The sequence below is a fragment of the Eleutherodactylus coqui genome, chromosome 9, assembly GCF_035609145.1.
Source record: "Eleutherodactylus coqui strain aEleCoq1 chromosome 9, aEleCoq1.hap1, whole genome shotgun sequence".
NCBI lineage: Eukaryota > Metazoa > Chordata > Amphibia > Anura > Eleutherodactylidae > Eleutherodactylus > Eleutherodactylus coqui.
The window spans coordinates 122,908,136-122,920,365 of NC_089845.1; the positions used below are offsets into that span (position 1 = coordinate 122,908,136).

At 42.9% G+C, this 12,230-nt stretch overlaps 1 protein-coding gene across 2 annotated transcripts in view; it reads left to right on the top strand.

The window, feature by feature from the left end:
* MMP16 (matrix metallopeptidase 16) overlaps window positions 1-12,230 on the top strand; it is a 203,411-nt gene that overhangs the window by 102,856 nt on the left and 88,325 nt on the right. Inside the window, exon 2 of one of the 2 annotated variants that reach the window (XM_066578443.1) lies at window positions 3,964-4,112. In XM_066578443.1, coding sequence (XP_066434540.1) covers window positions 3,964-4,112 — 149 coding nt within the window. Of the gene's footprint in view, window positions 1-3,963; window positions 4,113-10,286; window positions 10,432-12,230 lie in introns of those variants that run through there. The other variant, XM_066578445.1, reaches the window with a different exon arrangement.

Genomic DNA, 12,230 nt, shown 5'->3' on the forward strand with positions numbered 1-12,230 from the left:
AGCTCTAATTACACAGGCCGGGCTGGAGCTGGAAAGAAAGAGGGTGAGTGAAATACTAAATGCCATGGAGCCTTCTGCATGGCCGCAGGTTCAGGGTGTGGAGGGCACAAAGGGGGCCCTATTATTACTGTGGCCACTAAGGGAGTTACTATTACTATTAGAATCACAACTGGGGGCATTATTACTATGGGGGGGCACTATTGCTATTAGGGACACTACTGCAGGCACTATTTCTATATTTGGGGCTATTATCGCAAACACTATTACTATTGGGGTCACAACTAGGAGTGTTATTACTGCTGTGTGCACTATTTCTATTGGGGTCACAACTGGGGTCATCATTACTATTGATGCACCCGAAGGGTGTACAATTAGTATTGGAGCCACAACTTGGGGTACTAATACTATTGGGGTCACTACCAAGGGCATTAGTACTATTAGAGTCACTACTAAAGGCACAATTACTATTGGAGCCACTACTAAGGTCACTATTACTATTGATGCCACTGAGGGGTGCACAATTACTATTGAGGACACAACTTAGGGTACTATTACTATTGGGGCCACTACCAAGGGCATTAGTACTATTAGAGTCACTACTAAAGGCACAATTACTATTGGAGCCACTACTAAGTTCACTATTACTATTGCGGCTACTACTAAGGGCACTATTACTATATTGGAGCCACTACTAAAGGCACTATTACTATATTTGGGCAACAACTACGGGCACTATTACTATTGGGGCCACTACTAGGGGCATTGTCACTACTGGGGACATTCTCACTATTGAGGCTACAACTGTGCACACTATTACAATTGGGGGCACTACTGGGGACACAGTTACTAGTTGCAGCCACTAAAATAACTGAGGTAAAAACATATGTGATAACCACGCACCCTTTTACCTTGGCCCGGTATTTGTTTGTGACGAAGATAGCTACCCTACCCCCATGAGGAGAGCAAGTGAAGTGTGAAGACCAGGAGCTCTCAAAGACCCTACCAGTAAAGTGACCAGTGCCAAGTGGAAACACTGTGGCCTTTTTAGATGGATGAACTAGATCTATTTGTGACAGCGCCAAATTCGGTATGTCACTGGTATAATTTTTGCGCTTCTTATCCTGTCTAACTTTAGAACAATATTGATACATCCCCCCCAGTGTATCCATTGTACTGAAGAGTTCCTTCAGGGACCTTTTAACGCGGGACGGAATTACACCGCAGGATGCAGCCAAATCCACAGCTTCACGATTCCACGCCACAATCGTCAGGTCTAACTGCAGATTTTGATGCTGAATTGCAGACAGGTTTTAAGCATTTTCAATTTTGTATCAAAATTCACAGGTAGCCTATGGATTTTTGTGCGGAATTTACCGCGTTTTGCAGTGTTTCATGCGGCGTATTCCGTTCTGCGTGAAAGGTGCCTTAAAATCATTTTAACATTGTGGGAAGAGGAATTGCTTTCTCTAAAGCATCCATTATGGTTTGCACAAATGTAAATGTTCCTTTTGGGTAGAATTTCAAGTGATCAGTTAAATAAGAGTAATAAATAATTGTTAAGAACCTGCGCAGAGCCTCCAGTAATAACAGAGTTCTTGGGTCAGTGCGGTAAAGGAACGGAAGTGCTAAATAAGATTTATTGTACGCACCATAGTATTGTTCAAGGTGGGTTTTATTCCAAGGCTAAAAATCAGTCTGTAAATTACCAGACTCATTTATAATAGTCAGAAGACGACAGCTAGCCAGCAGAGGAGAGAAATTGCCCTTTACATGCTCTTGCTTAATACTCGGTGATATTTTACTGATATATATTGGGCAACCAAAGCTGTCAGGATATTCATGAACTCGGCTGTCCTTAAAGTTTATCTGGGAAATTGAGTCAGGAACATTACACTAGCGCTACATGAAGCGCACACCTGAATCACTGGACCCAATAAGGAATGGAGCTAAGACCCGTAGAAGTCAATCTGCTGTGCAGGTTTTTAGCTTTGCTAAGGAAGAACTGATTACTACGGCCAACTGCACCACTTTTTGTCTTGCACGAATTTTATGATTCTTTTTGTCTTGCACAAATTTTAATTTTTTTTGTCTTGCACAAATTTTAATTTTTTTTGCCTTGCACAAATTTTATACACGCTAAGCTAAGCCTGACAAAAATGATCAGCTTTGGTGAAAGGGTGCTCCCTTGACAAGGTGTCATTGACTCATAATAATAATGATCACCTTTATTTATATAGTGCATACATTTTAGGCATAACTATACATCCTTTGATATGATGGGTTCTGTTTACACTGGGGCCTGCAATGTTTTACCCTTTGCAATCCAATTTTGGATTCAGGGTTTCCTAGGGGGATTTCTCTTTCTGCCATTTTACAATGGCGCCATCTGCTGGCTAGAGCCAGTAGTGCAGTATGTGACATGCCGGAGAGGCTGCCAACAACAGAGCGGCCAGTAATATACAGTAAGAATACCCTGCCGGCCGTCTTCCAACATCGGGGCTGTACAGCCTTCAATCAGAATGTTGGAAGATGTCAGTGGATTGGAAAGGGTTAAATTCATCTATTAGTATGTTTTTGGAGCCATGCTGCTTGTGCCAAATCTTGACCATCTTATTGGCAACAACAGAAATCTGCATTCAACTCACCAGATGACGTTCTTCCACCGATCAGTGATACAATTTTTGCGCTCATTTGCCTACTGGAGTCTCGCCTTTCTGTTTCTCTTAGACAGCATTGTTATAGCCGATCCGTGATAAGAAACATTGTTTGTTCGGACACATTAATTAACTGGAGCACCAACATTGTATTCGGCTTCAATTAGCCTGATCGTGCACCGCCTATTTATCAGTGATTCTTGACATCCTCCTTCGGCCCTTTCATCAATGTATTGTTTATTTCCATAGGATTCTCTATCTGTGACCTTTTTCCTTGATCGCACCATTCTCGGTCTACTCTCCTCACCGCTGCATAACAGAACCCCATAAGGTTGTCAGTGTATGAAATCCTGGCCCCGGCTAGTCTAGCACCGATGACTAGTCTAGTTGAAAGTCACTTGGATCATTTGATTTTCACATCTAATGTGGATTTACACTGAAACTGATCCACGTTACTTTATGCCACACTCTCGTCCACATCAGTGGTCTCATGAAATGAGCAATGTCCTATAAGTAAGGAAATGAGTAGAGATGAGCGAGTATACTCGCTAAGGCACATTACTCGAGCGAGTAGTGCCTTAGCCGAGTATCTTCCCGCTCGTCTCTAAATATTCGGGGGCCGGCGCGGGTGACAGGTGAGTTGCGGCGGGGAGCGGGGGGGGGGGGGGGAGAGAGGGAGAGATCTCCCCTCCAATTCCTCCCCGCTCTCCCCCGCCGCTCCCCCGCCCGCCGCCGGCAGCCTAATCTTTAGAGACGAGCAGGAAGATACTCGGGTAAGGCACTACTCGCTCCAGTAATGTGCCTTAGCGAGTATACTCGCTCATCTCTAGAAATGAGTCATTTTGACAAGCAAGTCAGCAGGCGGTTCTGTGAACGAGTAATATGCCTTAGCGAGTATACTCGCTCATCTCTACTCATTTCCTTACTTATAGGACATTGCTCATTTCATGAGACCACTGATGTTAAAAAAGAAAACATGACTGCCTTAGGAACCTTTCACACGGGACGGAATATTCCACAATAGCCTGCACAAAAAAAGAATTGTGAGAATGAATATTTTGATTCGCTTCATATTGCGAGCGCAAAAATTGCGCACGCAAATGTGCGGAAGCCCTTACACTGAAACCTGATGCTGCATTTGGCTTTACAGTTAGTATTCTATGCCTGTGTATGGTATGAATAGAAGATGATGACATAAATCTGACAGCCATGTAGCTATTTAATAATGTATTATTATTATTGGTATTATTATGCAGACATTTTTTGTCTATATTCAATTTTTAAACATATTTTTCATGTTTTTTTTCAGGGTTGGCTGCAAAAATACGGCTACCTTCCACCATCAGACCCCAGAATGTCAGTACTGCGCTCTGCGGAAACCATGCAATCTGCTATAGCTGCTATGCAGCAATTCTACGGCATTAATGTTACAAAAACAGTTGACAAATTTACAATTGAGTAAGTACTTGATGAATATTGTAGACTTGTATGTGATTATTAGAAAGGTCTTTCATTTGCTCTATAGTAATTTTCAGCAACTGAAGGGGGTTTCCCAGGGAAACACTATTGATAACCTATCCTTGGGATAGGTCATTCATAGTTGATCAGCCGGGGTCCATACACTATGTATTTAGAGCGAAAGTCTCCGCCCTGATCCTTGTGCAGTAGCCTACAGTTACAAGCGCCGGCCACTACACGGAGGTCGGCGCAGAGGCTTCCGCTTTGACCTCTGTGTATTTGTGGTGCTGATAGTATTCGCCCGCTCAGATGATAGCTCTGTCCTGAGCGACTGACCCCGGCCGATCAACTATTGATGACCTATCCTGATGATAGCTCATCAATAGTATTTCAGTGGAAAATCCCGTTAATGTAGAGCAGTTTCAAATCTGCACTTCTCGCTTTCCTGCTCTGTTTGGGGAGCAGGAAAAGGGAATTCCCACAGCCAAACAGCTCCGTCTCAGGATGGAACCAAATAGCGCAGAATAGACTCTACTGACTACAACGGGGTCTGTTCTATCTCCACTCATTTAGCTGGCCTTTAGACAGAGGTTCCAACGCAGATGTGAAACCCTCTGTAGCTGTGCATGGGCATATTTTGGGACTGTGTGCTGCCCGTAAAATTCCAGGTACATCACATAGCCCTATTATAGCCTATGAGGCTATGCACATGGATGGACCAATGTACTGATGTATAGGAATGTATTAGAAGTAGAGATGAGCGAGCATACTCGAATAAGGCACTACTCACTCGAGTAGTTTGCCTTATCGAGTATGCTCGCTTATCTCTAATTAGAAGAGTGATAAAAGATGCTGATAATCAAGTGCCCTGGAGGGCCAAAAATAAAAAGTTAAAAAAAGTCTAAAAATATAGTAAAAAAATTATAAAAATAAAAATGTCAAAACTTCATCTTTGCCACTTTACCATGTGAAAAAAAGCAGACATGTGGTATGGTTATATAAATAATGACCCAGAAAAAAAATTTAGCCGACTAATTAACCCACAGAGTGCACTTCATGAAAACAAAAGCAAAAAACATGGCAAAAATACTTAATTTTGCCTAACTTGCCTTACAAAAAATGGAATAGTTCACATAGATTGACAAATGGTACCATTAAAAAGTACTCATCCCGCAAAATAAAAACCCTTAGGCCACTCTCACACATGCGCTTTTTACCCCAAATACTGCGGCGTTTTGGATGTGGTACAATACTCCCATTGATTTCAATGGGGCCTCGCAGACCTGCGCTCGAACGCGGCGTTTTATAATGCCACGATTTTCAAGTGCCATCGGCTCTATTTTGGCGCATTTTCGTACTTTTAATGCACCCAATGACCCATCGCAATGATGGGGTATGTGAAAAAGCACTGTCAAATGCAGTAACCTCCATTCGGAAACGCAGATAAAATCAATTAAATTCAATCAAAATTGCAGCATTTTACAGAAAGTGTGAGAGTGGCCTTACACCACATCGTTGACAAAAAAAGAAAAATGTTAGGGGTCTTTGAATGCAGCGATGAACAAAAAATACTTTTTTTTTCTTAAATGTCAGCGATGAATGAAAAAAAATTATATAAATTTAGTATTGATGTAATCGTACCGGCCTGCAGAATTAACGTAACATATTATTTATACCGCACGGTGAATACAATTAAAAATCAAAGACTTGCCAAAATTGCTGATTTTGTTAATCTTGTTTCTAGAAAAAAAATGGAATACACAACAATCAAAATGTTCTATGTTCCCAAAAATTGGATAAATGAAGAATGGAGTTTATCGTGCAAAAATCAAGTCCCCATAGAGCTTCACCAGAGGAAAAATAAAAATGTTCTCGCTCTTGGAATGTGGCGACACAAAAGCAAATCTTAAAAAAAAACAAAAAACACTATTTTTTGCTTACAAAATTGCAAACTTGGTATCGCCGGAATCCTGCTGACCCAGAGAATAATGTTATCGCATTATTTATATTACACACGAAAAGTCCTAAATATGAAATCCCCCAAAAAAAGCAGAATTAATTTTTTCCCCCAATCCTTCTAAAAAAAATTAATAAAAGTTATATAATACTTTATATGTAGCCCAAAATTATGCCATTAAAAAATACAACTTGTCCCACAAAAACAAGTCCTCGTGTGGGCATGTTGATGGAAAAATTTCAAAATTATGGCTCCTGGAATGCGCCGATGAAGAAAACGAAAAAAAAAAAATACTTAAACATTTAGGCGCAAACAGGCTTCGTCACTAAAGGATTAAAAGGAAAAAATAATTCTATACTTACCTATTCCTCCCCAAGAAGTCTTCTTCTCACCGATCTTCTCCTGGCTCCTCCAGCCCCCCTAGTCACCTAGCAGGAAGCTGACCAGATTCTCTTATTCCTGTGATGGTGCGTACATCGCCGGCATTCTGCTTCCTGCAGGTCACTGTACCTGGTCACTAGCGACGTAGTGTTCACTGCCTAGTAGGGAAAGCTGAATCCTCGTCAGCCTGCTTTAGCGCACAGGTGCGGCATCTTGCCACTAGTGTTTATACAGTATATGAACACTCGTGGCGAAAAACCACACATGTGCAGACACGCAATAGCCCGCGCCTGCATGCTAAAGCAGGCTGCGGAGGATTCAGCATTCCCTGCTAGGCAGTGAACTCTATGTCACTAGTGACAAGGTACATTGACCTGCGGGAAGCAGAATGCAGAGAATGGACGTTACATCACAGGAAGAAGAGGATCCGGTTGGCTGGAGGTGAGGTGACCCGGGGGACTGCAGGAGCCAGGAGAAGATTGGGGAAGAGAAGATCTGGTAAGAAGACTCCCCGGGGAGGAATAGGTAAGTATTAATTTTTTTTTCTAATGACAGAACCCCTTTAAATCAGTGGTTCAGCAGGTAATACATGGCTTTATATCAGCACAATCTATTTAGCTGGCAACGAGTTATAATATAATATGAAACTTTTGGTCGAGCCCAATACACAGATAACGCAGGCAAATATTATTCCTTTAACCGATTTTAACATTGCAGTTTCTATAAAAATAGCGCAGCTTAGACACATTAAATAAATAGATTTTAGAAGCTTGATTAATGAAGAGATTGGCGCGGCAGATTTCACAGTCTGTCAGGAAGTCGTAGATAACTGTCAAACTCTGCAGAGAGACACATTATGTGCAAGACAATGCATTGTAAGTGATAATTGTCATGTTCCATTGTACTAAGTCAATATCCAATACAAATGACATGGTTAGAGTTATTTATCAGAGCGCCTAGATGCTGCTACTGTAGATTTGTAGTCATATAGATGTGTTTCAAAATAAAAACCCCGATGGCGGTAATAGTTTTGATTTCTTAGTGTTTTGGCCTTATTATGTTCGAGGCTTCCAATTTTATCTTTACTCTGCCAATTTACACTGAACAATGACTGCATTGGGAACAGCCGGCGCGTGGCATCTTGTGATCAGTAACGTGGCACCACGTGATGGCTGCGTCACGATCTGCTCTCAGATAATGTGCTGACATATCCTTTGTGCAGCAGAAGGCAACATTTGGCAGTCATGAGTAAACGTGGTGACTTGAGTGACTGACTATTGGCAGATTTGTGCCCTGTGGTGTGGTGCCAGTATTTCTGAAACAGTTGCACTTGCTGGGTATTACAGAACCACAGTATCTGATTGAACATGCACAGACATCCAACAGAATATTACACAGTGGGAGGCCACGTGTGGTTAGTCCAACAGTGAGTATTGGGTGGCATGTCTGATATCTCAGCAATGATGTGCTACAGTGGACTAACTGACCAAGCAGTACAACAGTGGGAAACCTATACAAATTTCTACAATGGCCCTTGTGTTGACTAGGGTTCAATTCCCGAAGACTGACAAGACTAACTGCACCTGATGATCCTGTATCATCACCGACAATGCCTCACATGGGTAGATAGATGTCAATGGACCTTGGACACATGGCAGAAGGTTGTCTGGAGTGATGAGTTCGGTTTCCTGCTTAACCATATGGATGGCAAGGTTCTCATTTGGCGTTAAAAGCCTGTAGTCGTATTTCATGGTTGCACCATTGGGGTTCAGCAGGCCGGTGTTCTGTTCTGGAGAGTGCTTTCCTGGCATGGCCAAGAATCATCAGTCATCATACCACAATCACTGACTGGTGAACACTAGAGTGACTTGTTAGCTGAACATCTGTATCCATATCTTCAAGACATCTTCCCCAACGATAGCGCCATCTTTCAACAGGGCAACTCTCCGTGTCATTGAGTGCGGATCGCTAAGGAGTGGTTGAAGGAACCCGGCCATAAACTGAAAATACTCTTCATTGAATATATTTTGGATATGCTGGAACGGGCTGTGAGATCGGCTCCCAAAATGTGCACCAACTAACAGAGCTGCTAAAGCAGGAATGGATCGCGTTGAATATGGAGGATGTTCACCACCTTACGGAATCTGTTCCCCGAAGTCTGAAAGTCCTGATCACCACCAAACCAACCCCTTATTGAATAGATGTTCCTAATGCAGCATGAATTTCTCCCCTTGTTCGGCTGTGATAATCATGGCCGTACAATGGGGCAAAATGAAACCACTGATATCAACGGATTTCAGTGTATTTCCACTATTGGGATTCTCGCCCCTTAATTGTACGGGCGAGAAAAGATAAGACTTGCCCTGTCTTTCCCATACATAGTGAATACATTGGCACCTATCTTCCCGCATTTTTTCAAACTCCTGCACTCCAATGCTAAAAGAATTTTTATGGGAAGGAATGGGGCAAAATAACAAATTATGCACTAATCACCGATTAGATGTTTGCTGGTGCAGCGCAGTCCCCACTGCTCCAGTCCCAAAAACCCCAGTAATGGTCATGTGCAACTCCTTGTTCATGTGACTGCTGCAGCCAATCACTGGCCCCAGTCAGTGGTCACTTGCTGTAAATGGCAGTATCACTGGTGAAGGCAGTGATTGGTCGCTTTCAGATAAGCATATCTTTATTCATATTTGGTCTGTATTTTACAGACTGTAATAGGGAGAAAATGTGAATCCAGGTATCTATTTATGTGGCCGTGTTCTTCATATCTCCTATTTGGAAAATACCAATCCATATTGGCCCAGCAGGAAGTAAAACCAATGACAGCAAATATGGAGGCAACGATGATGACGTGCGCCCGCAATGTCATCTATAACACGGCTGTATTATGGAGCGGGGGTACGGTCGTGTTTTCATTCATGGACAACAAAGTACTGTCTTGAAAGTAGCGAGAAAAAAATGAGTCAGAAAGTTGTAGAACTTTGAATTGAATTGATATATAGTAGCATTTACATTACAAGCCGTGTGGAGAAGATTTTAAAGATCTCTTTCGCACGGTGCAGAAATTTGCCGCTACGGGGCATATTTGCACATGAGCAGGAGTTATTACAGACTATTTACACTCTGCGCTATTGCACACGTGTTTGAAAAAAACGCAGGAAGATAACTCCTGCCCTATCTTTCTCGTAAGTAGTATTAACTATGTGCGGGAAAGACAGGACAAGCCGTATCTTTTCTCATGCGTACTCTTACCACACAAGAATCCCAGTAGTGTGGAACCCATTCTTATTGTTTATTCATTTAGGCCTCCTGCACATCGCACAGCTAGATTCTGCATGTTGAATCCCACAGTGGAAACCAGCTCTGCTAGCAGCGGTGTCCACACATACCTGGTCTGTCGTGGAGAAATCTGTACTGTGGATAGACCCGGCGGCTCACCGTTGCAGTACAGATTTTTTTTCACATTTTTTTTACCCATGCCGTTGCTAGTCAACAACGCTGAATCAGCAGCCCGTCTATCATTTTCATTACAGACAGGCCGTGGGTCGGGCGGCTTCCATTGATTTCAATGGAAGCTATCCACGCAGAATCCGCGGAAGCATGCTGTGATTTTTCCTCCATTTGCAGATATGGCAATTGGTTTCCACAAGTGTGGAGGAAGAATCAATTTCCCATAGCATGCTTTGGGTGTTATTTGCTGCGGATCCGCGGTGCGGATGCCCGCCGTGGATTCCGCAGCAAATATATTCGGCCAGGGGCAGGAGCGCTAAAACTGCACATTTCACAATGTAATTAACTATTAGCGATTAAATCCTAATGTAAGAAATGTAAGTACCAATGGCACCTGCATGCTGAATGTGTTCTGTATATTAACCCTTCTACTCTATCCCAAGAAGCTGTTCTAATGGAGCGTAATAGTCTTGTTTTGTTTTTTTTCCCTTCTGCTTCCATCCTTTGATGTAGTCAAATCACAATGAGGTGAGAATTCCTACTAATGTACATTCCCATCGTCATCACTGTGCATGTCAATAACTATCGCTTAACGATATTGTGGTCAAATGCTGCACTGATTAATAGTCACTAATACTTCTACTCTCTTTATAATACTTACTAGGCAATGAAACCTACTTGCTACCATGCCTGTAAATACTTTATGTACAAATCTCTGTAGCCAGGTAGACTACGGTACTCGAAAATCACTGTTAAGAACTTTTTGTGTTGCTGTGTATTGATATCTACTGAGTCTTGATGTAATGAACAGAATGTTTTTTTTCTTAAGGGGTTATCCAAGAGCCCCAACTGCTCTTTATTACTCTTTATTACTCTTTGTTACTGTAAGGGACTATAGTTATCACTGTTTGATGATAGTATGATGTTGTTTCCATTGTATTGGTACTGTCTGTTTAAGAGAGGACAGGAACAGAGCTAAGCAAGAAGGAGAGATAGGACGTAGTTAAGAGAGGTGCCTGGTGCAGGACAGAGGTTGAAGCAGGAGTCTCTCCTGGTGTACCGCAGAGTTGGTGATACAGTCCAAGAAACGGTTTCCTCCTGGAGATAGACATGCAACGATTGAGAAGTTTGCAGAGTGTGCAGAGAGCAGCTAAGCTGTGAACAGAGAAATAAGGAAGTCTCTCTTGGTTTGTGTTAATGGCCATAGCAATTGTCATTTGGCAGTTTTCCTCTAGTGAACAGGGAAAGAAGTCCTAAATAATGAAGTCAGTGCCCAGTGGTTCCTCCATTCTCTCCCCTCCGATGATTCAGAATCTGCACCAATGGGCCTGAAAGAGAGTCATCCACGGGCATCTGGGCATAACATTGAATCCATAGCAGTGGGCCTGGAAGAGAGACAACCCTGGTCATCTGGGTGTAGAGTTGTTACAGCTCTCCCAGGCAAGAAGGCCTAAAGACTGTTTAGTGAAACAATTATGGTTTATTGGTAAATCGGGCAAGGACTCTGATTAATAAGCGCTCATGTGGACTCTTGAACTTTATTGACAGACTGAGATACACTTGGTCACAGAGTCACAAGTTACCGTTTGCCTGTCTTACAGTTAATAAATAGAGATGAGCGAACACCAAAATGTTCGGGTGTTCGTTATTCGTAACGAACTTCCCGTGATGCTCGAGGGTTCGTTTCGAACAACGAACCCCATTGAAGTCAATGGGCGACCGGAACATTTTTGTATTTCGCCGATGCTCGCTAAGGTTTTCATGTGTGAAAATCTGGGCAATTCAGGAAAGTGATGGGAATGACACAGTGACGGATAGGGCAGGCGAGGGGCTACATGGTGGGCTGCATCTCAAGTTCACAGGTCCCACTATTAAGCCACAATAGCGGCAAGAGTGCCCCCCCCCCCCCCCCCCCCACTGTCAGCATAAAGATCGTCCTCCTCTGGCACAGCTGTAACAGCTGTAGCAGAGAAGAACGATGTTTGCCCATTGAATTCAATGGAACCGGCAATACAGCCGACTCCACTGAATGCAATGGGCTGCCGGCGATCGCAGGATGAATGGTCGGAAAGGGGTTAAATATATAACCCCTTTCCTGCAATTCATCCAGAAATGTGTTACACTAAAAATATATACCGGCGTATAAGGCGACGGGGCGTATAAGACGACCCCCCAACTGTCACCTTATACGCCGGTAATACAGTGGAGCAAAGAATAAAAAGCATTACTTACGTTTTTAGATGATCTGCGGCGCTCCTGCAGGCTGTCACTCCCTCCTGGTCCACGGCAGACAAGCTTTCTCCACGAAAGACTTTAAATCCCTGCCT